Source organism: Lissotriton helveticus, chromosome 11, assembly GCF_964261635.1.
Source record: "Lissotriton helveticus chromosome 11, aLisHel1.1, whole genome shotgun sequence".
NCBI lineage: Eukaryota > Metazoa > Chordata > Amphibia > Caudata > Salamandridae > Lissotriton > Lissotriton helveticus.
In genome coordinates, this window is record NC_136072.1 from 62,200,001 (window position 1) to 62,227,957 (window position 27,957).

Below are 27,957 nucleotides of genomic sequence, written 5' to 3' on the forward strand. Positions count from 1 at the left end.
AAACGAAGGAAGAACATTTACAAATTTTACATAAAGTTTTTTCCATCCTAAACTCTTGAGGGGTCACAGTTCAACCCGAGAAATGCAAATTTCTGGTTGAACAAATTGATTATCTGGGACATACCATCACTCCAGCAGGTATTAAACCTAAATTCTGCAATGTTGAGGCTATTGTTAAAGCTCCGCCTCCATCTGATAAAGATACCCTTAGATCTTTCCTGGGTCTTTCCGAGTACTATGCTAGTTTTGTTCCTGAATATTCTACTTGTGTCCAGCCTTTGAGGAATCTGCTCAAGAAAGGTACTAGTTTTGTTTGGTCAAATGATGCCAATACTGCTTTTCAAGATATTAAGAAATTGGTTGTAAATGCTCCTGCGCTCAGTCCATTCGTTCATGGGCATCATTGCACAATTACTGTTGATGCCGGTTTGAATGGTCTTGGTGCAATTTTTGGACAACAAAATTTAGGAAAGGATCATACAATTTCTTTTGCTTCAAGATCCTTATCCAGTGTGGAGTCCAAATATTCGACAATTGAAAGGGAGGCTTTGGCCTGTGTTTGGGCTGTGTCCAAATTTAAAACTTATCTTTGGGGTAATTCTTTTACATTATACACAGATCATAAACCTCTTCTTTATCTTTTACAAGGAGATGGTTTGGGCAAAGCTTCTGCTCGACTAGTATGCATTTTATCTAAATTACAGGAATACAATTTTACCATTAAATATATCCAAGGTGGTAAGAATTCCCACGCGGATTGTCTCTCTCGACTCCCTTTACCTTCAACTGATGATGTTATTGATGAATTTGACTGTGTTGTACCCTCCATGGATGTTTCTTCTTCATCCAATGGTGTCATATCTGAGAAAGATTGGTTTGAAGCCACTTCTACAGATCATGATTTAATGAAAGGTTCTGATTTTATTGTCAAGGGATGGACTCCAATTCGGAATGTTCAACATAATTTAAGACCTTTTGCACAAATTTCTTCGGAGTTGTCACTAGAAAATGGTATTTGCACTAGGAATGGCTATATTATTCCTCCAATTTCTCTTAGGAATAAATTAATCTTGATTGCACACACAGGACATTTAGGCGTTACTGCTACTTGTAAGAAACTGAGAGAAAATTACTGGTGGCCTTCTCTAAATGCCCAAGTTCATTCCTTTGTTGATTTGTGTCCTCAATGCGTTGTCTCTGACAAACTTTGGAAGACGACACAAAATCCTCTACGTCCTGTTTCTTTACCTAATGGTCCCTGGATAAAAGTAGCCTTGGATTTTGCTGGACCTTTTAATCTACTACCTATATCATCAAGATGTTTATTGGTCCTGATTGATTATTTCTCCAAATGGATTTATTTTTCTTTTGTTAAATCAGCCTCGACCAATTCTGTTTTGCAATTCCTTAAAAATGTTTTTTCTGCTGAAGGTCCGCCAAGAGAGCTTGTTACGGACAATGGTACTCATTTTGTATCAAATTCTATGCAAGATTTCTTAAAACTCATGGATATCAAACATGTTCAAGTAGCTTTGTACAGTCCTGCTGCTAATGGACTTGTTGAGAGAGCGAATCGTATTCTCAAAGAAGGGGTTCAGACTGCTCTATCCTCTGGATTAGCTGTGAATCTTTTTCTTAAAAACAAGATTAATGCATATCACAACTCACCTCATTCAACAGCTAATGTTACTCCTTTTGAGTTGTTAAGAGGTAGAAAATGTCGCACTTTGCTTCTTCCTTCTTGGTTGGAGCGACATTCTCCTGGCTCTTCTTCAAGTTGTATAACCAGTAATGACAAGGCTGTTTTTTTACGTCAAACTGTTGCTTTAGCTCAAAGCAAACAAAAATATCATTTTGATATTCGCAAACATGCTAAATTAACACAATTTAATTATGGTTCGTATTTCCTCATCAAGAAATCTTTTCTTATCAAGAAAGGGGAATCTTCTTTTTCATCTCCTTATAAAATTTCAATGGTTGGTCTCAGTTCTTGTTTACTTCATGATGGGAGATGGTGGAACAAGAATAGACTTGTTCCTATTTCTGAAGAGCAAGCTGCGATTTATAACAAAACTGCTATTACTCGGAGTTTGGATGATTATATTTTGTTTGAAACTGCTGGTTCTTCCTCAAATGTTACATCATCTAATTTGCATTGTAATGTTGTTGCCTCCACATCTTCTACTTCGGGAGGAAATGTGGTCTCCATTCCAACTTCTGAAAATGTTGTTGATGTCCCAACTTCCGAAAATGTTGTTGATGCTTCTGATGTGGTTTCTGTTTCTACTTCAAAAGTACCCTCAAAAAGGATTTGTAAATTACCTGTTCGATTTAAAGATTTTGTTTTATCTTAATATTTATTTCCTTTTATGTTGTATTTCATTACATTGTTTAATTCAATGTATTATTTCATATTCCTCAAAAAAGGGAAGATGTGTAATATTCTCTTTTACTGTCTCTCTCTTCTTTCTTCTATTTCTATCTTACTCTTTCTATCCCTTCTATTCTAGAACTCTTATTCTATGATTCTTATCTGCTCTGCTACTGAGATGGACGGCTCTGCTGTGGGTCCGTTATAAATGCTTACAAGACTTAAATAAAAGTCTCTACTTTAAACTGAAGACTTCCTGCCTCCTGCCTCTCATTCCTCGGGACACTCGTATTTTAACTTAAGATGCGTTATCATATCCATTTATTTGCGAAAGTGAAAGGTGTAACATTAGCAGGTGATGCCCACTGAGAGGAGATGAGGGGTTGTGGGAGTCTGCTTTCAAAGGAACTGTTGTAAATAATACCAGGGCCATCTAGGCCACAGCGGCTGCACGCCAGAGGACGCCCCCGTCATGATTACAGACCTTTCAATACCCAGGGAGGGTTTCTGTTCCCCTTCCCCCTCCCCTTGTTCGTGCCTTCTTGCCCCCTGCCCGCAAAGCACTCCCATTTACAATGCAATAGGTCTGGCGTAAATGCGAGTCCTATTGCATTGCAAATGCTTGTTTTATTGGTGTGGGCTTAAACATACTGACCGGGCCGGTAAAACACCGGTCAGTTCAGTTCAGGGGAAGCATCCAGGAGACTGGTCGGCCCATCAGGTGCTCCTCGCTAAGAAATCCCACAAATAGCACCCCCCAATTTGACCTGCCATTGCTCGACCCTGGGGAGAAGTGGGGTGCAAATTCAGAGAGGTAAGGATCTAGCCCCCCACCCCGTCGCCAGCGGTGGGTTATCAGCAGTGGTCGAAGTGGGGAAAAAAAGTAGGGGAACTGTGGGCGGAGAATCAGAGGGCGGGAATAACCTGAGGATTGGATCAGTGGGTGGAGTTAGAGGTGTGGCCAGGATGCGCAAAACATCCCAATCTTTAGTATTTGTGTGGCATTTCACTGACCAGTTACAGCTTATTATGTTATGTAATTCAACCAAAGGATACACATGATTATTTAACGATCAATATGAGCTATTGACATTAGAAACATATTGCACTTTGTGAATTTATTTTAATCACAGAATGTCCCAAAAATGCTTAAATGTGGAAGCACGAGCCATTTGTTTCCGAGCCACGGAGTTTCTGTCGTCATGTTACATAAGACATGGCCATATGCAAATCAGTCTGACCCTGTGCCTCATGGGAACAGTCCAGCCCGAACTGCCAAGCCATGCCTTCCCTGGACCGGAAACAAGCATCCTGGGACCAGTGTCGGGCTTACAGTGTATGTTTTTTACCTACTCACCACTCGTTTTTGTTCTACACAATCAAATTCCCAAAGCAGGAATCTCTGTGCCACTGAAACAGTAAATTGCCCTGACACGAGGGGAGTTTTCACTCTGCTCCTTTGGGGCTGCTCCACATTACATAGGGCGGGCGACTGTCAGTGGTACCCAGGGGCCAGGGGGCAGCAGGTCTAGATGTGCAGGTGGTGGATCCAGCCAGGCTCTGCCATCATGAATCCTGCAGGGTTCTCTCCTCTAAAGGGGCGAGGAGACGGCTAAGTCGGTTTGGGCGCCATCTGACGCCTCTCAGCATCATACCCCGGATCCACCTATCGAGTGCAGCCCCTAGGAATCAGAACAGTGTGAGAGCCCTATTTAGAACAAGCATTGGAAATGCAATAGGTCTCGCATTAGAAAAGTTGGAGCTATTGGTCTTGTAAATCCAATATTTTTTTAAGTTATGTTTATATTTTTATAATAGAAAATGTATTAATTTTGTTATTGTAAATGCCAATATTTATAGAATTTGCAAATGTGACACCTATAGCATTATTTAACATTTTTTTGTGTCATTTGTAATAAAGCTTGAAACATTGAGAGAACATATTTGAACAAGTGACGCTGTGGTGGTGCTGAGTGATGCTGTGGTTGCGCTGAGTGATGCTGTGGTTGCACTGAGTGATGCCGTGGTTGCGCTGAGTGATGCTGTAGTTGCGCTGAGTGATGCTGTGGTTGCACTGAGTGATGCCGTGGTGGTGCTGAGTGATAATGTGGAAGGGAAGGGAAGAAAGAAAGAACGAAAGAAAGAAGGAAGGAAGAAGTGAGGAAGGAAGGAAAGAAAGAAAGGAATGAAAGGGAGGGAGGAAAGGAAGTAAGGAATGGAAGAAAGAAAAGGAAGGCAAAAAAGGATGGAAAGGAAGGAAGGAATGGAAGAAAGAAAAGGAAGGCAAGAAAGGATTGAAAGGAAGGAAGGAAGGAAAGGAAGGAAAGGAAGGAAAGAAAAGAAGGAAAGAAAGGATAAAAGGAAAGAAAGAAAGGATTCTAATTGCAAGTGTCAACATGAACAGGCTTGTTTTTAAGATTTAGTCCCCAAATTTGAGATTCCATGACAGAGAGGGGCTGCTTCAACATCCTGCGCATGCTACGGAAGATCTTCTGGTGGATCCCCACGGAGACCAGGAAGACCGTCACCCAGGCCCTCGTCACCAGCCGACTGGACTACGGCAACGCCCTCTACGCCGGAACCACCGCCAAGCTCCAGAAGAGACTCCAGCGGATCCAGAACGCCTCAGCCAGACTCATCCTCGACATCCCACGAAACAGCCACATCTCCGGACACCTGAGAGACCTCCATTGGCTCCCCGTCAACAAAAGAATCACCTTCCGTCTCCTCACCCACGCACACAAAGCCCTACACGATCTAGGCCCGAGCTACCTCAACAACCGAATCAACTTCTACGCTCCCAAACGCCACCTCCGATCAGCCAGCCACGCCCTCGCCGCCGTCCCACGCATCCGAAGAGCGACAACAGGAGGAAGGTCCTTCTCCTACCTGGCCGCCAAGACCTGGAACTCCCTCCCTCCCGACCTGCGCTTGACCCAGGACCACCTCTCCTTCAGGAAGAAGCTCAAGACCTGGCTGTTCGAGCAGTAACGGCACGCCCCCCCCCCCCAAGCGCCTTGAGACCCTACGGGTGAGTAGTGCGCTCTATAAATGTCTGTGATTGATTGATTGATTGATTGATTGACTGTGAAGGACGGAGAGGCGACAGGCAGAGGCCACGGGGACATCAAAGGAAGTGTGGGAGGGGAAAAAACCGCATTCGCGAGCGAGAAAAGACATAAACACCAGGGGGACGGGGAAGCAGATTGCCTTCAAGCTTTTAAGCCTTTGAGAGGCCAAGTGCGTGCCTGGGGCAGCAACGTTGAGTGCTGGCCAGAGGAGAGCACGACAGGCAAGAAAGAGGACAATGTGGAGCACTGGGTGGGAGAGGAGAAGGGTGTGAGAGATGTAATGATCCACGTGGAGAGATCAAAGTGGGGCGCTGCATAGGGATGGGGTGAGGACTCGGAGAAAACAATGTAGAGTAGTGGGTGGGGGAGCATCTAAGGATAGAACGGGAGGGGGGAGCAGAGAAGTACCTCAGGAAAAGTAGAGTTCGTGAAACAAATAGGTCATTGCACGGTAAAGGTATGTGCATCCCAGAGCGGAAGTTCACAAATGGTAAGGTAGCTTCTGGAGAACTATAGCCGCGACTCTCGTCCGGCCAGACCAACTCTCCACCGAAAGCGAATTTTCAAAACAAAGGAAAAGCTTTTATTTACATCTATCCAAACATTCACGTCCGCAATCGGATGGCCAAGCAGCCACTCGGTTTGGAGAGCAGTTTTCCTAATCTATAAAACAGGTCATTTTGCTCAAAGACTTCAAAATCATGTTTTCAAAAGACATTTCTCTGTCCCCCGCCCTCACCCCCCACCCCCGTCCTCCTAGCTAAAGCGTGATTCACATCACTTTTCCCCTCCCCCAAGCAGTCCGAAAAGAACCAGTCAAACTGACTTCGGTTTGCGATCCAAAGTAACATTCGCGATAACATCACTTTCTTCAGACCCCGTCCCAGTTCCTTGCCGCAGAAAGGACGATTACGACCTCGGTTTACGGAATGTCGGTGACACCAGCCTGCAATCGAAATACTGGCTTGACGCTTGCTTTGAGAAGATACTGATAAGACCGACAGATGTTCAGCTTTATCGGAGGCAGGATGTAGGTTTCACAAGAAGCACTGATCATCGACCCTACCGCCCGCCCATACTCACACAAAATCTCAAAGGTCTCCAGGGAAACATACATAATTCACTTGTTAAGCCCAAACCTTTGTACATGAACGGATGAAATGCATCACCATGTAGAGAAAATACGCAATTTAAAAGAACGCTGCAAAACAAGCACTGCCCAGCACTGATTTATCTGCAGAAGCGTTTGGAAAGGAAGTGATAAGGCGGAAAAAATAAGTGTTTCTGTCATGGTCACTGTCCCGCATGAACTCAAGGGAAGGATACGATAAGCAGACACGGAAACACACAGATCACCCTTTTTCCTCTCCCGACCCAATGGGTCGCATGGTTATACAGCGACACAAGCTCATTTTCACGACCAACATTTTTGGTAAAAAAAACTGACGTTACAGATAAGATAAATAACTTGATATCTAAAATAAATAAAACGAGCAAATGGCCAAATCTCTTGTGCCTCTCCTCAGGACTTTCTGTTCAACAGAAATCATCTCATCTATTGGCCTGCAAGGGTTTCAAGTGTCAATCTTACAAACTTCTTAAGTGAGGGTGTAAATCAGATACATTTATGTACATCTTCCTCCCTCCCATGAAGTAATCCGGCTGCCCACAAAGCCCGAAGGACCAGAAACATTCGGAATTAACTGACCAAACTTTCTGGAAACTAACCGACAAAGCAGAAAAACACAGATTTATGCAGCTGGATTTCATTGCACTAAAGCGAATTCATTTATTGCCCTTATCAGTCTTTCACACCTCGGCACCCGCTGGTCAAGCAGTCACAATAGCCCTAGGCTTATCCTGCCACCCACCAATCACAGAACAGTGTGCTACAATAACACAGCCTACAAGGTATACAGGGGTAGGAGGACAATGAGAAGGCCTGCAGCCGGGACATCTGCCCACCCGTGAACATGAAGAAGCCGCAAGTACTCCTGGGAGGCTCAGGAATCAAAACGGAAACAGGGGATGCGGTAGGGTGTCACTTACCAGCAGAGTACTTGTTTAGAGCAGGGCAGGCAGCAGTAGCAGTCCCCAATCCACTCACTATGCCATCCAGCCTGCAGCCGCCAGAGCTGCAGCTGCAGTCTGTAAGGAAGCCGCTGATTCGTGCCCTTCAGGCCTGTTAGCATTGGCCACTGAGCAGCCCATTCTGATTGGCTTTGGCTCTATTCCTTTGCGTTTGGTTTTGTAATTACTTAGCTTTCTATTTGAATATCCTAAACCCAGACGGACGCACCGAAAATGTGCGACTATTTCCTATAAATATAAACATTGCTTACTGGTGCGATAATTTTAGTCATTGTGTTCGTGGTAAATACATACCTGTTAACTTTGCTTACATTTGCCGCGGTCGTTCTGCTTTTCACAACTGTTTACGAAAACTGTGTTTGTGTCAGTTTCTCCCATCATCATACGAAAAATAAGCAGAAAAGACCCACAACAAACGAGCGCATTTAAATGTCCATCAGCGGATTTGACTGTCCAGCTGTTTCTAACTACCTTTTAATAATGGTTTTAGCACATTTTTTTATGCCACATTACTGATTCAAAGTTTCTGAAGTCACAGGTTTCTATTTTTGCTAGCTTCACTATTGTACTGTAATTGTATTTATCAGGACACAAGTCGCATAAAAAGAAGTGGAGGGACAGTAAACAAGAAAAGTTTAAAAAAAACAGGAGACAAGGCCTGGCGGCCGTGAAACTGAAAGGGGAGGAGAAATGGCTGAGTCAGAGCGCACGCTTTGATGCAGCAGGGGGCGGAGCGGAGCGGGAAGAGCTGCTGGCGGCACCAAGCTGGGGAACAGATGGCTGGCGATTTGATGCTGTGCACGCGCAATTTAACTCATTGCGCTTGCCCATTGACCTAAAAGCGCACGTGCACCGCATCAAATCGCCACTTTGGTTAAACTCTGGATAAGCCCCTATATCTCTCGCCAGCTCGAATGCGCAAGCGCATCGGCAGGCGAGACCTAAATAGGGACAATTCACTACCCTACAGACGACCCAACTACTCGGGATAGGACTGACAGGAAAATGACGACCAACCCTTTACATTGCTGAGCTGGACATGGGCTTCTGAGCGCTATTGAGCCGTACATTTTCTGCTAGGCACGAGGAGATTAGGTGATTGGCCCAGAACCACAGGGTGTTGAGAGTACCAGCCTGTCCCGGTCCCCCAGGTTGGAGATTGACCATTCTAGTCGTTAGGCCACATCCTTGTGACGCATAAACATACTCAAATGTTGAGGCCGGACGTAATTAGACTCGGCTGAGAGCCGTCTGTGCGGCACATTACGTAGCCCTATATTTTATTGTAAGTAAATATAACATTACACCGCTCATGATAAATATTAGCTGTTACTATGATACAAGACATGCTACTGGAAATAGCCGCCTCACAAGGGTGAAACGTGAGGTGTGGTTGACGCCCGATGGCTCTGTACAAGATCGATAACAGAACTTGGCGATTCCAAAACTGCTACTTTCACTTTTAAATGAAGGTTTATGTCTCTTTCCGCGTGGGGGCTCATTTGTTATACCTCTGTTTTTTTCGATAGATCTCAATTGTATAGTTGTGAAGAGGTCTGTCCCGGTCATCTTTGGCCCTTGCTCCGGATACGTCACTGTCGGATACTGTTCCGGAGGCTGCCCAAGCATTGTTGTGTAAGTGATCTTATGTTTGTGTCCCGGGGGTGATGGGTGTTGGGACACCTGGACAGGCAACACATATACACCTTTTATTTAGAACCTTTCCTTTGCTCAAACACCTGCAAGGATGACACATATATCACAATGCATTACCCAATGACGGTTTTAGTGCTGCTTAAGTGGTCGAGTTGAGAGATCAAATTTGTGCATTTTTTAAATGTTTTTGCAGTTTGTAATCATTTGTACCGTTTCACAGTTCAGAATGAATTAAAAAGTGGGTCCTTCCTACTTATCAACTAGTGGTGGGAGTGGAAACGGTTGTAGTTTAGAGGAGGGCAAGTCTCAACCAGCTGCAGGCCTCTACCAGGCAGCCCGCAGCGCTAATGAATGCGAGTTAACCGCGCATGGCTTTACCACGCATCCCCTTACCACGCATGGCTTTACCATGCATCCCCTTACCACCCATCCCCTTATCACACATCGCCTTACCACGCATGCCCTTCCCACGCATGCCCCTACCACGCATGCCTTTACCACGCCTCCCCTTACCATGCATGCCTTTACCACGCATCCCCTTACCTCGCATCCCCTTACCACACATCCCCTTACCATGCATCCCCTTACCACGAATGCCTTTACCACGCATCCCCTTACCACGCATGCCCTTATCACGCATGCCTTTACCACGCCTCCCCTTACCACGCATCCACTTACCACGCATGCCTTTACTAAGCATGCCTTTACCACGCATCCCCTTACCACGCATCCCCTTACCATGCATGCCTTTACCACGCATCCCCTTACCACGCTTCCCCTTACCACGCATCCCCTTACCATGCATCCCCTTACCATCCATCCCCTTATCACGCATCCCCTTACCATGCATGCCCTTACCACGCATGCCCTTACCACGCCTCCCCTTACCACGCATGCCTTTACCACGCATCCCTTTACCATGCATGGCTTTACCATGCATCCCCTTACCACCCATCCCCTTATCACGCATCCCCTTACCACGCATGCCTTTACCACACCTCCCCTTACCATGCATGCCATTACCACACATCCCCTTACCACACATCCCCTTACCATGCATCCCCTTACCACGAATGCCTTTACCACGCATCCCCTTACCACGCATGCCCTTATCACGCATGCCTTTACCACGCCTCCCCTTACCACGCATCCACTTACCACGCATGCCTTTACCACACATCCCCTTACCACGCATCCCCTTACCATGCATGCCTTCACCACGCATCCTCTTACCACGCATCCCCTTACCACGCATCCCCTTACCACGCATCCCCTTACCATGCATCCCCTTACCACGCATCCCCTTACCACGCATGCCCTTACCATGCATGGCTTTACCATGCATCCCCTTACCACCCATCCCCTTACCACGCATGCCCTTACCACGCATGCCCTTACCACGTATGCCTTTACCACGCCTCCCCTTACCATGCATGCCTTTACCACGCATCCCCTTACCACGCATCCCCTTACCACGCATCCCATTCCCATGCATTCCTTTGCCACGCATCCCCTTACCATGCATCCCCTTACCACGCATCCCCTTACCACACATCCCCTTACCATGCATCCTCATACCACGAATGCCTTTACCACACATCCCCTTACCACGCATCCCCTTACCATGCATGCCTTCACCATGCATCCTCTTACCACGCATCCCCTTACCATGCATCCCCTTACCACGCATCCCCTTACCACGCATGCCCTTACCATGCATGGCTTTACCATGCATCCCCTTACCACCCATCCCCTTACCACGCATGCCCTTACCACGCATGCCCTTACCACGTATGCCTTTACCACGCCTCCCCTTACCATGCATGCCTTTACCACGCATCCCCTTACCACGCATCCCCTTACCACGCATCCCATTCCCATGCATTCCTTTGCCACGCATCCCCTTACCATGCATCCCCTTACCACGCATCCCCTTACCATGCATCCCCTTACCACGCATCCTCATACCACGAATGCCTTTACCACACATCCCCTAACCACGCATGGCTTTACCATGCATCCCCTTACCACCCATCCCCTTACCACGCATGCCCTTACCACGCATGACTTTACCACGCCTCCCCTTACCATGCATGCCTTTACCAGGCACACTTTACCAGGCATCCCCTTACCTTGAATGCCTTTACCACACATCCCTTTACCACGCATCCCCTTACAACGCATCCCTTTACTACGCATCCCTTTACCACGCATCCCCTTACCACGCATCCCCTTACCACAAATGCCTTTACCAGGTATCCCCTTACCACTCATCCTCTTACCGGGCATCCCCTTACCACGCATCCCCTTACCACGCATCCTCTTACCACGCATCCCATTCCCACGTATGCCTTTACCTGGCAATTTCATGGTAAAGGCCTGAGCGGCAGGGGCATATGTGCTCAAGGCTGAAAAACATTATTTCAAATGAAAATAAAAAGAATGCCAAGCTCGATATTACCCAATTTACCAAACTGGTGCAACGTAATCATATTAAAATGATAATATGCAGTATCAAAGATTAACACGATGCACTGGATCTATATTAATTGAGCATACATGCCGATTAAACTGTGAAAGGTAAAATGTTGACAAAGCCTGGATAAAACTTCACGCTTTGTCATACCAAACTCACAGTACACATAGAGAACATGTACATGTTTGCAAATATTCCAGCACTACAAACTAGCACGTGCATGAAATAAACAAGATACATGCTGAGCTGGAAAATGATCAGGCAGACATGACAGAGCAGCGGCAGCATTACCACATCACATTTGTTTGACCTTGTGTGCACTTCCGATAATAAAGGGAAGTACATGAACCATAAATACGCATTATTGTGAGGGTATCGGTACAGTGCTAGGGCATGCTTCGCTGCAAAGAGAAGAAAATCTTTCATATTCAAGGCATCCCACACAGTTATCCTGTTCTGAAAATTAGAAAAAAGGTATGGTCACTAGGGGAATAAAATGATTTAGTTTAGTTCAGAACTTCTATCGTTTTCGAGCTGTTATAGCATTCAAAATAGAGTCCCTGGAGGTCAGAAGAGACCAAGGGATGCAATAATTGCTCATATTGGGGCCTATTTTTGAAGAGTGCTTTACACACCCACGAATGCTCTTCACTGAGATCTTGGAGGAGATCCACCTGCACCTCTTATAAAACAATGTGTCCTCTATGATGGATAATGTCTGTAGCCTTCCCTCTCATTTTAAGGGACAACTACTTGAAGAGGAGAGACAGATACAGAAGGGGGTGATCAGCATTTTTGACATGTCCAAGGAATTAGTAACGTTGTGATACTAATTCTCTTCAGGCGTGATCCCTGACAAGGGTGCAGGCTGGGACTGTGAGCTCATTGACCTCGAGCACACTCCCAGGCCAGTCCTGCCATTACAAATTACTGACAGCAGTCCACTTCTGACCGCTGGATCCCTCCGGAGAGTCACTGAGGCAAGGCTGTCCTAGTCCCTGCACCAGGTATGGAATTAGTTACTTACCTGTACACTATAGTTCTCCAGTATTATCTTTCATAGATTCACATGCTTGTATCTTCCCCGTCGTCATGGTGGGAGTCTCACGGTAACAGAATGACCAAGCAGTATCATAGAGAAGAAAAACTGCATAGAAAATCCCCATAGGGACTGTATTATTTGGTAACCAGACCATATCTTTGTTTGGACCAAAAGCCAGCCAATCAGCATTGCTGCCCTGCCCTCACACTCCCCAGCAGAAGCTTCCTGCCTCAGATTTCCGTCCCCGAGTGAGAGACATGGATAAATACCGAGAAACAGGATCTGCCTGAGAAACGGGGAGGCGGGCGGGCGCATGTGAATCTATGAAAGATAATACTGGAGAACTATAGTGTACAGGTAAGTAACTAATTCCTTCTCCAGTATTACATCTTTCATAGATTCACATGCTTGTATCAGAGTAGTAAGCAGTGCTCACCAAAATTAGTAGCGTTTCCAGGACAGAACTAAAAAAGGAAGCTCTGCCGTAAGACAAAGGTATAACAATACACATCATAATATAAGAAATACGATAAATGCATGTTGACACATAAATCAAAGTATTGCATAGACAACAGAATATGCCATTATGTCATACCTTACTGAAAAAGACGTTTCAGAACAGCTTGTCCCACTGCCGTGTCCTCTTTCCACGCAGTGTCCAGACAGTAGTGTCTCGTAAATGAGTGCACGCTCTTCCACGTTGCTGCTCTGCAGATGTCAGGCAGCGCCACTCCTGCAAACAAGGCCATCGAAGTTGCCATCTTCCTTGTGGAATGTGCATGTACCTTAGAATCTAGCGGCTTCCCCGCTTTTGCATGACATTTCAGGATAGCTGCGGAGATCCATCTGGCAATACTCAGTCTTGACAAAGGAAGACCCTTCCTTTGCCCTTCAAAAGCAATGAACAATTGCTTGGACTTGCGGAACGTTTTTGTCCTTTCAATGTAGAACTTTAGGCATCTGGAAATGTCTAAAGAATGTAAGGCTCTTTCTGCCTCCGATGAAGGATTGCTGAAAAAAGTAGGCAAAATAATGGGTTCATTGAGGTGAAAAGATGTTGCCACCTTGGGAATAAAGGTAGGATTTGTCCTTAGGATAACCCTGTCTTGGCGAAATTGTAAGAAGGGTTCCTCCACTGAAAAGGCCTGGATTTCACTAACCCTCCTTGCTGATGTTAAGGCGAGAAGGAGGGCCGTTTTCCATGACAGGAACTGCAAATCTGACTTGTGAATAGGCTCGAAAGGAGGCCTCATAAGCTGTGACAGTACTGTGTTGAGGTGCCACGGCACAGGAGGGCGTTGGATGGGTGGATAAACCCGAAAAAGTCCCTTGATAAACTCCTTTATTATCCTGGAGGACCAGAGAGATGGTTCATTTGGCTTCCGCCTGAAGCGCGATATTGCTGCCAAGTGTACCTTGACCGAGGCATGCGACAGACCTGCCTTAGATAGTGACAGCAGGTAAGGGAGGATACCTTCAGGTGGTACTTCAAACGGATGCAAGTTTTGTCTGCTGCACCAATGGCAGAAACGTGTCCATTTCGCTGCATATGTTTTGTTTGTTGATACAGCTCTAGCCTGTGAGAGAACATGTCTGCATTCCTGTGAAATGTCTAGATTTTGAAACTCCCGCTCGTGAGGTTCCATGCTGACAATTTTAGAGATTGTAGATTCGGATGCAGAATTTGCCCTTCTTGCATGGAGATGAGGTCTTGAAATGTCGGGAGCTGGATTTTCTCGCCCCTCGACAAAAGAAGTAGGTCTGGAAACCACGCCTGTCTCGGCCAGGCTGGTGCTATCAGTATGATCCGGCACGGTTCCAATCTCATTTTGCGCAGTATTCGCGGTATCAACGGGAAGGGAGGGAACGCGTATGCAAACCTTCCTGTCCAATCCATGAGGAATGCATTTCCCTTGGAGCCCTGTTGATGGTATCTGGACGCGAATTGAACGCACTTTGAGTTGTTTTGCGTTGCGAACAAATCTAATGTGGGAGTGCCCCACCTTTGAAACAAGAGGCGAACCTGAGTGTGGTGTAGTTCCCACTCGTGCATCGCCTTGGTAGTACGGCTCAGGGCGTCCGCCCGTGTGTTGAGGACTCCCTGAATATGCTGAACCTGAATTGCAATTCCATTGGTTATGAGCCATTTCCAGATTCTTTGCGCCAATGTCGACAGTTGTTTGGATCTCGTACCGCCCTGCTTTAGTAGGTAAAACATGGTAGTGGTGCTGTCCGTTTGGATCAGTACTGACGATTGGCGTATTCTGGGAAGAAATGCTTGAAGACCTAGGAACACCGCTTTGAGCTCCAACATGTTTATGTGAAGCTGAGCTTCCCAGTCTGACCAAAGGCCCTGAATTTCCAGCTCCTGAAGATGCGCACCCCATCCTTTCAGCGAAGCGTCCGTTGTCATCACGAAGTCGTGATCTAGAGGAATGAAGCTCAAGCCTTGATCCAAGTTCTTTCGAATCTTCCACCATGACATTGCCACCTTCATATGGCTCGTGATGGTAATGCGATCCTCGAAGGTACCTTTGGCCTGGGCCCACTGTTCGTCCAGTTGTTCCTGCAACGGCCTCATTCGAAGCCGACAGTTTGGCACCAGAGGGATGCAGGATGACATCATCCCCAACATGGATTTGTATATCCTCACGGAAGTGGACCTTTTTGCTTGAAGAGCTGCCGTTAGCCTCATGATCTTTCCCATTCGTTCTTCGGAAGGGTAGGCTTTCCCTGCACTGGTGCATATCCATGCCCCCAGGAACTGGATGCCCTTGGCCGGAGTCAGCGAGGATTTCTCTAAGTTGGTCTTCAGGCCCAATCGCTGAAACAGCCGGATGCAGCTCTGAAGAGATGTTGCTGCCTCCCTGAAGGATGGACCTGTCACCAGCCAGTCGTCCAGATATGGGTAAATGTAATGCCCTTGCAGTCTTAAATGGGCTGCCACCGGGGCCATGCATTTGGTGAATACCCTCGGGGCTGACTTGAGTCCGAATGGCAGGACCTTGAACTGGAAGTGGCGACTCTCCACAACAAATCTGAGATACTTCCTGTGCTTCCGAAGAATTGGAATATGGAAGTACGCATCCATGAGATCTAAGGAGGCCATGAAGTCGTTTTGTTTTATCAGTAGAAGAATTTCTTGTAACGATAACATTCTGAAGGGTATCTTTTTTATGTATCGATTTAGATCCCTTAAGTCCAATACCTGCCTCCATTTCCGGGTTTGTTTCTTTTTGATGAGGAAGAAATGCGAGTAAAAGCCTTTCCCTCTGAGATGTTGCGGCACTTCCTCTATGGCTCCCTTTTGCAGAAGCGAGAGAACTTCCTTCTGCATTTCCTGGCGATGTTTGCTGAGCCTGAGTACTGGGGGTTGATCCGGAGGTATCTCCACAAATTCCAGAATGTGGCCCCTGCTTATGACATCTAAAACCCATTTGTCCGATGTAATGGACATCCAGTTGTTGTAAAATTGAGACAGATAGTGGTCTTTGTCGTGGATCCGTTGTGTGGGGAGCGCCGGCCTGAAATCATTGACGTCTATTAGACTGCTGAGGTTTCCCCCTGGCGTTAGATTTGCCTCTGGACTGTTGTTGGTAAGAGGAGTTGGAGGACCTGAATTGGTTGTTAGTGTTATACTGTCGATATCCCTGCTGATTGTACGGCTGATATCGGTTGGATTGAAAAGAGGATCTTTGATTAAATTGACCTCTTGAACCTCTCCTCCGAAAGGACTGAAACCTTCCTTGCTGAAGCGATCCCAGCGCTCGAGCTGTATCCGTGTCCGATTTTATGCCTTGCAACGCCTCATCGATATGCTTTCCAAATAAGTTTTCACCGTCAAAAGGCATATCAACGATTTTCGCCTGTACCTCTGGACGAAAAGACGTCGCCTTGAGCCAGCCCTGTCTGCGAAGCGAAACCGCTCCAGCCATCTGCCTGAAGGCCATGGACGAAATATCCATGGCGATGTCGATAGATTCGGCAGCAGATTTAGAGCCTTCCTTAAGTATGGCTGCTGCTTCCTCCTTTTTGTCCTCTGGAAGAGCAGAAAGTATGGGTGCAATATCAGACCACATTTGCCTGTTGTATCGTCCAAGCAGTGCCATAGCATTTGCCGCTTTAATGGTAGAGGCAGCCATGACTGCAAACCTCTTACCTGCTCCATCCATTCTCCTTCCCTCCTTGTCAGGTGGCACTAGGGAAGTAGCCACCGGGTTCTTAGAATTTCTTTGTGCCGCCTGCGTCACAACTGATTCAGGCCTGGGGTGCCCAATGAGGCAGGCTTTTGTGGACTCTGGGGCTCTGTATTTCTTGTCAATGCGGGGAACTGAGACCGCAATAGACGCAGGTGTTTTCAAGATCTTCAGACCCTCCTCCCAGATGTGAGGGATAATTGGAATAGAGCGAAGCGACCTCTTGTTTTCATCTTTGAAGTCATACAAGAAACAATCCGTTTGTTGTACCTCAACATCCAGATTGAATCTTTTGGCCGCCCTTTCCATGAGATCATGAAAACCTCCGATATCTTGAGGAGGGGAGGTAGATTTGAGTGGTTCAGGCGATGCAGTCGATGGTAAAATGTATTCGTCCCATTCCTGTCCTGAAGCATCCTGAACGAGTTCTCCTTCTTCAGGCTGCTCATCCTCGTCGGATTCCGTAAGGTCGTCCCTTATAGTAACAACCTGCGGCGATCTCACCCCCTGTTCTTGTTGAGCAGGTGCTGCAGGTGTCTGAGAGAAAGGCGTCTGCCTAGCTGGTTGCGAGGAATTCGCCTCTGGGAAGCGACGGTAGTAGTCATTCAACATCAACCTAAGATCAGAGACAAGGTTGAGGGGTATAGACATCGTCTCCTGATGATCTTCCTCCCTCGAGTCCTCATGCTGCTCCTCCTCTTCTTCATCATAATCACCAGATTCCTGAAATGACTCATATCTGGAAGATTGTGGTCTGTCCTTGAAGGAATAAACCTCCTCTTCATCCGTGTCTTGGCTCTTTATCTGCAGCTGAGAAGGACTGTAGGCGGCACCTGAGGACTCCTCGCCATCTGAGTCCTGCTCTAGCAATGAGGACGGCGGCAAAGGTGAAATCTTTGTCCACGAGGTGAACTCTGCAGCTTCACTGATGGTAGATGAACCCCTTGTAGACTGAAAAGACCGGATCGAGATCATGGTCTTCGACTGCGGTGATTTGAATGCTTTTGCGGAAGAAAGCACGATTTTCGTCGACGGAACCGTCGTCGACGGGCCTTTCGTCGACGGAACCATCGTCGGTGGGACTTTCGTCGACGGAACCACCGTCGTCGGAACCATCGTCGACGAGACCTTCGTCGACGGGACCATCGTCGACGGGACCATCGTCGACGGGACCTTCGTCGACGGGACCTTCGTCGACGGGGCCCCCGTAGACATCTTCGACGTCGAACCTGTCGTCGACGGAGTCGTCGTGGTCGTCGTCGACGGCCTGTTCGTCGACATTGAGATTTTACTCGTCGATGTTGTAATCGTAGACGTCGCAGTCGTCGACGTAGCTTTAGACCTTATCGTCGACGAAGCCACAGTCGTCGACGAAGTCGTCGTTGACGGAGCCGAAGTCTTCACCACAGATCTTGGAGCAGAAGCCAGCGAGCTGGTAGAGGGTGCAGACCCAGGTTCCTTAAGACTGGACTGTCTCACCACAGGAGTAATAGGAAGAGATGAGGTTGATTTCTCCTTAGTTTTACTCTTTTTAGACTCCACTCTCTCCACAGAAACAGAAGCCTTTCTTTTCTTGGGAGTTGAATGAGAAGATCCCTCCTCAGAATCTGAGCCTGATGTGGCCTTCTTCTTCTGAAGCCATAACAGTAGTCTAGCCTCTCTGTCTCTTTTAGTTTTGTCAGAAAATTTTCTACAAAACTTACAGTCTTTCACCAGGTGTTTAGGGTGGAGACAGTAAAGGCAGTCCTCATGTGGGTCCTCAGAGAACAGTCTGGCCTTCCCACAGGACCTGCATGGCCTGAACAGCCTCTTTTTAGAGCCGTCAGCCATTATAAGAGAAATAAGTACACACAGTACCTTAATGTAGAAGACAGGAAACAAGATTCCAAAAGGTCAAAAGTTCACTCAGGAACAGAAGAAAACTGAGCAGAGCTCAGGGAGACTCCTTATCACACGAAGGCGGTTGGAAATCTGAGGCAGGAAGCTTCTGCTGGGGAGTGTGAGGGCAGGGCAGCAATGCTGATTGGCTGGCTTTTGGTCCAAACAAAGATATGGTCTGGTTACCAAATAATACAGTCCCTATGGGGATTTTCTATGCAGTTTTTCTTCTCTATGATACTGCTTGGTCATTCTGTTACCGTGAGACTCCCACCATGACGACGGGGAAGATACAAGCATGTGAATCTATGAAAGATGTAATACTGGAGAATGAGATGCATCCATATTAAAGTGCACCCGTTTATCACCACGCACAAGCAAATGGAAACAAGCATTGGAAATGCAATAGGTCTCGCATTAGGAAAGTTTGAGCTATTGGTATTGTAAATGACACTTTTTTTATTTATGTGTTGGTTTTGAAAGTAGCAAAATTAATAGCTTTGTCAGTTACAATGTCAATAGTTTTAACTTTTGCAAATGTGACACCTATAGCATTTGTAATGCAATGTGTGTTGTATTTACGTGACTTAGATGTATTGATATTACAAATAACAATGGCTTTTAATTTAGTAAATAATTAATACTTAAATAAAAGTTATTGTAATTTATAATGGCAATAGCTTAAACGTTTGTAAATAACTTTTGTGAAGATTATGTTCAGTGTATTTTATTGTGACGAAAATCCAAGAACATTGCATTTGCACCTACACACACACAGAGCCACACACATATAGATGTGGTGGTGGTGGATCTGGGGGATATGGTGGTGGTGGATGTGGTGGTGGATGTGGTGGTGGTGGTGATGGTGGATGTGGTGGTGGATGTGGGGGTGGATGTGGTGGTGGATGTGGTGGTGGTGGAGGTGGTGGATGTGGTGGTGATGTGGTGGATGTGGTGGTGGTGGATGCGGTGGTGGTGGAAGTGGTGGTGGATGTGGTGGTGGTGGATGCGGTGGTGGTGGAAGTGGTGGTGGATGTGGTGGTGGTGGTGGATGTGGCGGTGGTGGATGTGGTGGTGGTGGATGTGGTGGTGGATGTGGCGGTGGATGTCATGGTGGATGTGGAGGTGATGGTGGATGTGGTGGTGGATGTGGTGGTGGTGGTGGATGTGATGGTGGATGTGAGGGTGGATGTGGTGGTGATGGTGGATGTGGTGGTGGATGTGGTGGTGGATGCGGTGTATGTGGTGGTGGTGGATGTGGTGGATGCGGAGGTGTTGGTGGATGCGGTGGTGGTGGTAGTGGTGGATGGGGTGGTGGTTGTAGTGGATGTGGTGGTGGATGTAGTGGTGATGGGTGTGGTGGTGGTGGTGGATGTGGCGGTGGTGGATGTGATGGTGGTGGATGTGGTGGTGGATGTGACGGTGGATGTGGAGGTGATGGTGGATGTGGTGGTGGATGTTGGATGTGGTGGTGGATGTGGCGGTGGATGTCATGGTGGATGTGGAGGTGATGGTGGATGTGGTGGTGGATGTGGTGGTGGTGGTGGATGTGATGGTGGATGTAATGGTGGATGTGGTGGTGATGGTGGATGTGGTGGTGGATGCAGTGGATGTGGTGGATGCGGTGGTGGATGCGGTGGTGGTGGTAGTGGTGGGTAGGGTGTTGGTTGTAGTGGATGTGGTGGTGGATGTAGTGGTGGTGGGTGTGGTGGTGGTGGTGGATGCGGTGGTGGTGGATGCGGTGGTGGTGGATGTGGTGGATGTGGTGGATGTCATGATGGATGTGGAGGTGATGGTGGATGTGGTGGATGTGGTGATGGTGGATGTGGTGGTGGATGCGGTGGTGGTGGATGCGGTGGATGTGGTGATGGTGGATGCGGTGGTGGTGGTGGATGCGGTGGTGGATGGGGTGGTTGTGTATATTGTCTAGAAGCCTTGTATCAGCAGAGCTGGGCATTATTGACATAACAGCAGTGGCACACAGGTGGGTAACATGCACGTGACCTGGTGACCCTGGAGGCGTGAGTGGTAGGACATTGTTACACCCCTACAGTGTGCGTCTGTGTGGTGTGTCCTGGTGCGTGTCTGTCCGTTTTCACGTGCATTTATTCTGGGAAGGTCTGTGTGTCTCTGTCAGTCTTTGTTAGAAAATGGTTGAAGGGACATCTCTTGTAGAAGTGTTTGTGTGTTTGCGACTGTTTTCGTGTGAATGCGTGCCTGCGGGTGCTTATCATCATCTGTGGAAGCTTTGAAGTGAAGCTTCACTTGTGTGTGAGAGGTGTGGGAGGAGTGCGGCTCGGCTGAGCCAGAGCGCTCGCTGGGGGAAGCTTGTGGGGCGGAGCATGATAACGCAGCATTACATACTGAAGATATAGTTGAAAAGTGACGGTATCTCGATAAAAGACTGTTTTCTCTAATGAAAACAGGTTTAAATATTTTTCAGAGAGCGTGAGTCTATGCTGTCAGGAACACAATAATGTATCTGCCCAGCATGTGGAGGCTCAAAACTAATCAACGTGCGGGTCTTAAACCTGTTCAAAGATTGCACACGGGCTTTGTGAAAAAACGAGCAAAGTGAAAAACGAATAATAATAAATAATCAATGAGTGGAAAAAAAATCATTTGGCTATTTCTTAGGGAATTTACTGGACTTTCTCAATATGTGGATGAAATGCATTTTTCAGTTGATATTATCATAATTTGCAGGCAAAACGGAGTTATGTGGTAATAAAATCTGAGATAAGAGTGGGTGCTCTAGATTTTTCGAACAAATGCCCATTATTTTCAGTAAATACACGGAGTATGGAGAGAAAAATTGGTTAGCTTCAGAGGTCAAAATAGGTGAGATCTGTGTGAAAAGATGTTTCACATGCTTTGTTAATTTTATAAAAACAGCCCCCACGAAATTTGTTTAAAAAACAAGCCTCCCATAATAGTTAAAGCCGGCCTTCAGGTGCGTCTGCCTTAAAGCAACAAGGTGGGGGGTCTTTGTGCTGTGAAGCCAAGCAAGGGTCAGAGTATTAAAAATGAAAAACAAGGAAGAGGGAAAGAAAGGATGGAGGCTGACGGGCCAAAAGAAGAAAAGGAAAGAACGAAGGAAGAAAGGGAGCAGGGTGAACAGGGCACGCTGAAGGACGAGGGAGGCGAGGGAGGGAGGAGAAATGCGAGAAACGTGTGAAGCAGGGGGCGGGGGTAGCGGATACCTTTGAAGTGAAGCTAAGCTTCACTTCAAAGGCTTGTTGGCACAGCGCACGCTGGGGGATGACTGTGGGAGGGGGGCTGGTGTCTGTGCACGCGCTTTTTATGGGAATGCGCATGCGTATTGAGCAAGCTTTCACGGGCACTGCAAGAAATCGCCTGGGAATCGCCTGATCTCGGTAAGCTCTGTTTAAGTCCCTATATATCGAGCTCCCGCTCAATGCGCATGCGCATTGAGATAGGTCGCTCGACCTAAAAATCAATGAGTGGAAAGGGAAATCTACTGAGCTGACCACTTCTGTCCAATATTAGATGCCATCAAGTGCAGTCCCCAGTCCCATGTCAGCCATCCAGCCAAAGAAAACATTTCTGCAACCAATGCTTCTGGCACTCGGTCAATGTGCATTATTCTGCAATGTAAGGGGTAGCTTCCGTGACATGAATGGTGCCTTTCCTGGGCGTACACATGTCATCTGCACAACCTGGCAGTCTGTTCTTGCATGTAAAGTAGTTTCTGGGGATTTCAGTGATAAGTACATTTACCTCGATCATACAGGTGGTTGTGCCCCAGTACTCCCCAGAAGTACTGTGCAAGATCATGGTAATCTGTTGTATGTTCCACAACATCAAAAGGGCTTACAAGTAGACTTTACCAGACAATGGGTCTTTTCTACCATTGCATTCAGGCTCTAGAACAGCATTACTGCATCCATCAAGACTGCACCAATGCTGCTTCAATTTAGGGAATAGTTGAAGACTCATCTCTTTAAAGAACACTACGTCACAATTAAGCATGGGCGGATTTTGCGGATCCACGATTCACGAATTTGCGGATTCACGGATCGTGGATCCGCAAAATCCGCGGATTTTGCGGATTGGCGGATTTGGGGGCGGGGCTTCCTCGAGTGTGTGGGCGGGGCCAAACGGACGGGGCTTCCATGCGAGCGCACATGCCCCTTGTGTGAATACAAAAGGTCAGAGACCGATCAGAGCAGCAGATTAAGAGACAGACGCCCCTGGTCACAGCACGGGGATTGCGCACGTGAAAGCCAAAGATGCAAATGCCTCTGGGCAGCATCACAGCGGATTTCCGATGGTATATTTGGGAAGAAGGCACATCTGCCCAGCCTCCCAACGCTCACGATTTTTTTTGGGCTGATGAATGAGTCACTGCATTTGCGCTTCAACTAGTTCCAGCGACCAAGTGTGTGTTACTATGCAATCGCGCCGAAGTGCGCAGGGGGGGTCCCTTGAGTGAAATGTCCATCATAGTGGGTAAATGGCGGGAAGACGGGCGGGTGCACACCTCGAGTGTGTGGGCGGGGCCAAACGGACAGGGCTTCCATGCGAGCGCACATGCCCCTTGTGTGAATACAAAAGGTCAGAGACCGATCAGAGCAGCAGATTAAGAGACAGAAGCCCCTGGCCACAGGAACAGCACGGGGATTGCGCACATGAAAGCCACGTGATTATTTTTGGGCTGATGAATGAGTCACTGAATTTAAGCTTCAACTAGGGCACATATTTATTCACGAAGAAAGACACACCATGTAACTAATTTACGATGGCGCCGGCAAGCTGCCAGCGCCATCCTGCAAAAGTTACTTAATTAGCTTCAACAGGAAGCTCCAACTGATAAAATAAAGCAGGCGCTCGAGCCCCTGCTTTATCTTATCTGTTAGAGCTTCCTGTCGAAGCTAATTAAGTAACCATTTGAGGATGGCGCTGGCAGCTTGCCGGCGCCATCGTAAATTATTTAGGTTTGAACTTTTGACCGCAAAATCCGCTCCGATCGCGGATTGCGGATTCTCGGTAAATTCGCGAGAGTTCGCGGATCGCGGATTTACTGAAAATCCGCAAAATCCGCGATCGGAGCGGATTTTGCGCTCATGCTTAGTCACAATGTATTAACCATCCACAACTCAGACTTCTCTCCTGATACTCGCTGACTTTAAGTTTGGCTTTGACTACGTGCAAAGCTCCGTTGGTTTTGGGTAGGTGTGTGCTTTGGAAACACCATATACATACATACGTACCCACACATGAACTATGGCCCCCATTCCAAGTTCCGGGATTGGGACCCAGAATCGAGGCCAAGGTTGCAGGTGCATGACTGACTATTGGCCTCACATATTACTTGTGTTGCTAGTTTGGTTGCTTCATCACAGTTTTTGGAGATCTTTGAGTAAATGCAGAATTGCGGGATATGAAACTGACTACATACACTATCCACTGCTTCAACCACATCCAAGCGTGTCTTTCTAATGTAATATGGTTTAATGTACACATAATGAGGGCCATTGGACCCACTGGAATTATGCAATTTTGCAGCCAAATCATCTCCTACATATGCATGGATTTTCTGCATTTGCCTGACCTTTAATTGCGCCCCCCCCCCCCCCCCAGTGAACAGCAGCACTTGGCTACTGTTTGCTTGACAGAGTAGGAAAATTCAGAAAGCTGTGACATAAACAGGCATTCTTTATGTTACAAGTTAACTAAAGTAGCAGTAAAGAAAAAAAAGGTGATCTAGGCAACTTAACTTTAGGAACACCTTTAGTTTTAAGGACGTCCAGCACCAAACATGTAATAACATGATAAACTCTCTGCAAACTTCAAAAAAGTTAATTTTATTAACATGCATGAGCTTTTTACCATAGTAGATCGCATTATATCACTGCATTGAGAGGCCTTTTTAGCAGTGATTGTTTTGCAACATGATCTTGGAAACATTCATGGTTCCGCCATTCTGAAAACAATGTCATTAGTGAACCAAAAGGCAAGTCATTTGTCAGATGCACCATACACCATGTGTGTAGCCTTGGTTGTTGTATAATTGGAACCACATTATAGTTAATTAAATAAAACACAAGAAGGTTTTGTACAGAACTCATCTTGAACTCATATATTTTAAGGGGCCCTTTTGATATTCACAATGGATATTTACAAGTAGTGTCCTTTGTGAATAAAAAAAAGTCGTAAAGTTAAACTTTCTTCTCAGTTTACCTTTGTAAATCGGGCCATACATGTCTGCCTCTGTGAACCCTATCTCAATAAGGGCTAGGAGATCGGAACTGCGAGGTTGACCGTAAGGGGGGGGAATACAAATGTGACTGTAATAAACAGAAGACTCTCCTTTTCTTTTACGTAGTTTAATGAACAAACAAGAGCACATCCCATGCCACGGTAGTGCCAGGTGCAGCTCCCCACCAACAACTGTCAACCCACGGAACCTTGAGCTATGATGAGCTCACTGAGCACGAGAGCGTCATCCATGGCTCGTGTCAAATAAGTACATAACACCACATCTCCCCCCTTCTTTTTAAATGGAAGCTAAAACAATCCCACCTCACCTATAGATAATGCCCCACCCAACCCCAGAACAAGAATATAAAAATGACATTTAATACCATTTTGTTATGAGGAAGGACAAAAACAGAAGCATGGCCTCCTACACATGACCTGTGATAGTTTACACACACACATACTCCTGTGGGTATCTGGGTGGATTCCTCTTTCTTACCACTCGCCTTTCAAGCAATACGTCAGCAGGTGAAGTATCAGCAGCAGGGCCGGAACACCCATCTCCCTTATGAAAACACTCTGCATAATTTTCACCTTGCCCCTCGACTGCAGTTTTTTGTGCACAACCTGACTCAGTCGCACCCCCTATGGTTTCCTTTCCGCTACCTCTTTGATATAATGCCACCTGTTCTTGGTTCAATTTCTGTGCATTTTCGAACTGAACCCAATTTCCCCCATGATCCGTCACCTTGAAAGGTCCTCTACATTTGGTCAAACCGCTACTCACACCACCACTTCGTACTTTGACCCAATCTCCCACAATGATGAATCTTGCCCTCTGTGTGTTTCTCAAAACACTTCCCTTTGCATGTTTAGATGTACTTTCTCGCATCCATGAAGGAACCAGTTTTGTGCCTGCTTTCCTGTCCCGCATCATCTCTAATGAAGACAAACCAAGGTTGGAATTCACCATGCTCCGATAAGCCCACAACATGTCTTTGACGGCACTTTGAACAGACAAGCCCACACTCACCGCTAATTGCATGGTCCCTTTCACCAATTTGTTAAGCCTTTCCACCATTTCATTTCCTTGAGGATTATACAAAGAAGAACGCACATGTCAAATTCCTAATTGCTCCATGAATATTTTAATTTCCTGCAAAATAAGCTGGGTTTCATTACCAGTAAGTAAAATGGAGGGAATTCCCTTTCTCTTAAAAACCTCAATCAGCATCTGAATAGTGGGTGTAGTAGAAATATTTCTCATAAAAACATTTCCAACCACTTAGACTTGGTATCACCAAAACCGCAGGAAATTTCTCATGCTCAGAAAGCATACCAAACGGCCTAACAAAATCAAGGCAAACTTTCTCTCACACACCATTGGCTTAAGTCACATGCTGCCCTTCAGGCAAACAACCCAAACCAACCCTCAGCCGCTTCTCAGACCCCTTGCATGCCTCACGTCTCTCAATCCATTCCTTGACCTGACTGTCCATGAGGGGCCATCAGTTCTTCTCATGCAATCTCTTGATGGTCATGGCTTTCCCTAAATGCCCTTCATGCGCCAACTTGATCAATTTCACTATGATGACACAGGGTGGTACAAACTTTTCCTGTCTTAATAACAAATGATCATCATGTATGGCTAATTCATCTATCACCTTAAAAACGACCCCACAACTTCAGCCACAGAGCTCTCTCTGCTCAGTCCTCATGTTACCATCTCAATAACTACAAGAGTGAAATCCTGTTTCATGGCACGTATCCACTCCTTTTCAGAAGTAGACCCCAATTATTCCTCTGTGACTTCATCTATACTTGCCAACTCTTACTCAATTTCCACTTCTTCAACCTCAGCTGTTTTGTCTGGCAATCTGGACAGGCAATCAGCCACTTTGTTCTTCCACCAATTCTTGGCCGCACCTGGAGCCATGACCTTAAGCACAGGTTTGTGATCAGTTCTTTCAAGAAATGCAGTGCCTCACAAACATACCCTGAAATAGTTAATTGGCCATACAACAGCCAACGCATCACGCTCTATAACAAAATAGTTCAGTTCCATTTCAGTCAGGGAACATGACGCAAACGCCATGGTGTGTTCAACCATTCCATACACTTCTGCGAGGACAGCTCCAATTTCCACAGCACTTACGTCCACAGTAACTATAGTACTCAAACCTGAGTGACAGAGAGACAAGATATTTGTCTGGGCAATGCCATTTCTGGCCTCAATAAACGCTTTTTGCTGCAAGTCACCCCACTCAAACTTTCTTCACTTTATCAGCAACTCCCTTAGCGGCTCAATCTTATGCTTAAAATCCCTGACAAATTTGGAATAGTATTCCACCAGACCCATGAAGGACCTAAGGGAATCCCATCTTGTGGAACTTGGGAGTTAACAATGACATTCACTAGATTCACTTTGGGCTTTACAATATTTCCTGTAAATAAATGTCCCAAATACTACACCTACTTGCCCAGAAACATGCACTTCTGCTTACGAAGGGTCAGTCGAGCAGCCCCCATGCATGTCAATACCTCTTTCAGGATTCTATTATGTTCACTGACATCATCCTCAAAAAATAAGATGTAATCTTGGAAGACAACCACATTTCCATCCCAGAAAGAATCATCCTCATTAGCCTCTGAAACACACTAGCCGCTGAACATAACCCGAATGGTAGTCATGTAAACTGAAATGTACCCTCAGTTGTAATGAAAGAGGTAAGATGTCTAGATTCTGGGTGTAACTTGACTTGGTGTAATGCACTCCTCAAGTCGAGCTTTGAGAAGTATTTACCCCTTGATACCATCAACACCAACTCTTTAATGTTGGGTAAAGGGAAATTGTCCATCACCACACAGTCATTCAGGCTCCTTAAATCCACACAGAATCTAAAAGTCCCATCTGGTTTCATGGTAATAGCTCTGGGAGATAACCATTTGGTTGC

The 27,957-nt window shown here is 46.4% G+C and overlaps 2 protein-coding genes across 3 annotated transcripts in view; one reads left to right on the top strand and one right to left on the bottom strand.

Annotated features, from left to right (window-relative positions):
• The window catches only part of LOC144792883 (paramyosin, short form-like), a 404,104-nt gene that overhangs the window by 68,664 nt on the left and 307,483 nt on the right, over positions 1-27,957 (bottom strand). The gene's annotated exons all lie outside the window — the stretch shown is intronic.
• LOC144792929 (uncharacterized) overlaps positions 1-27,957 on the top strand; it is a 40,573-nt gene that overhangs the window by 5,685 nt on the left and 6,931 nt on the right. For both annotated transcript variants that reach the window (XR_013602640.1, XM_078668128.1), the window contains one exon: positions 9,063-9,168. Coding sequence is in view for 1 of the 2 variants with exons in the window: in XM_078668128.1 (XP_078524254.1) it covers positions 9,063-9,168 (106 nt within the window). In the remaining variant the exon portion in view is untranslated. The remainder of the gene's footprint in view (positions 1-9,062; positions 9,169-27,957) is intronic.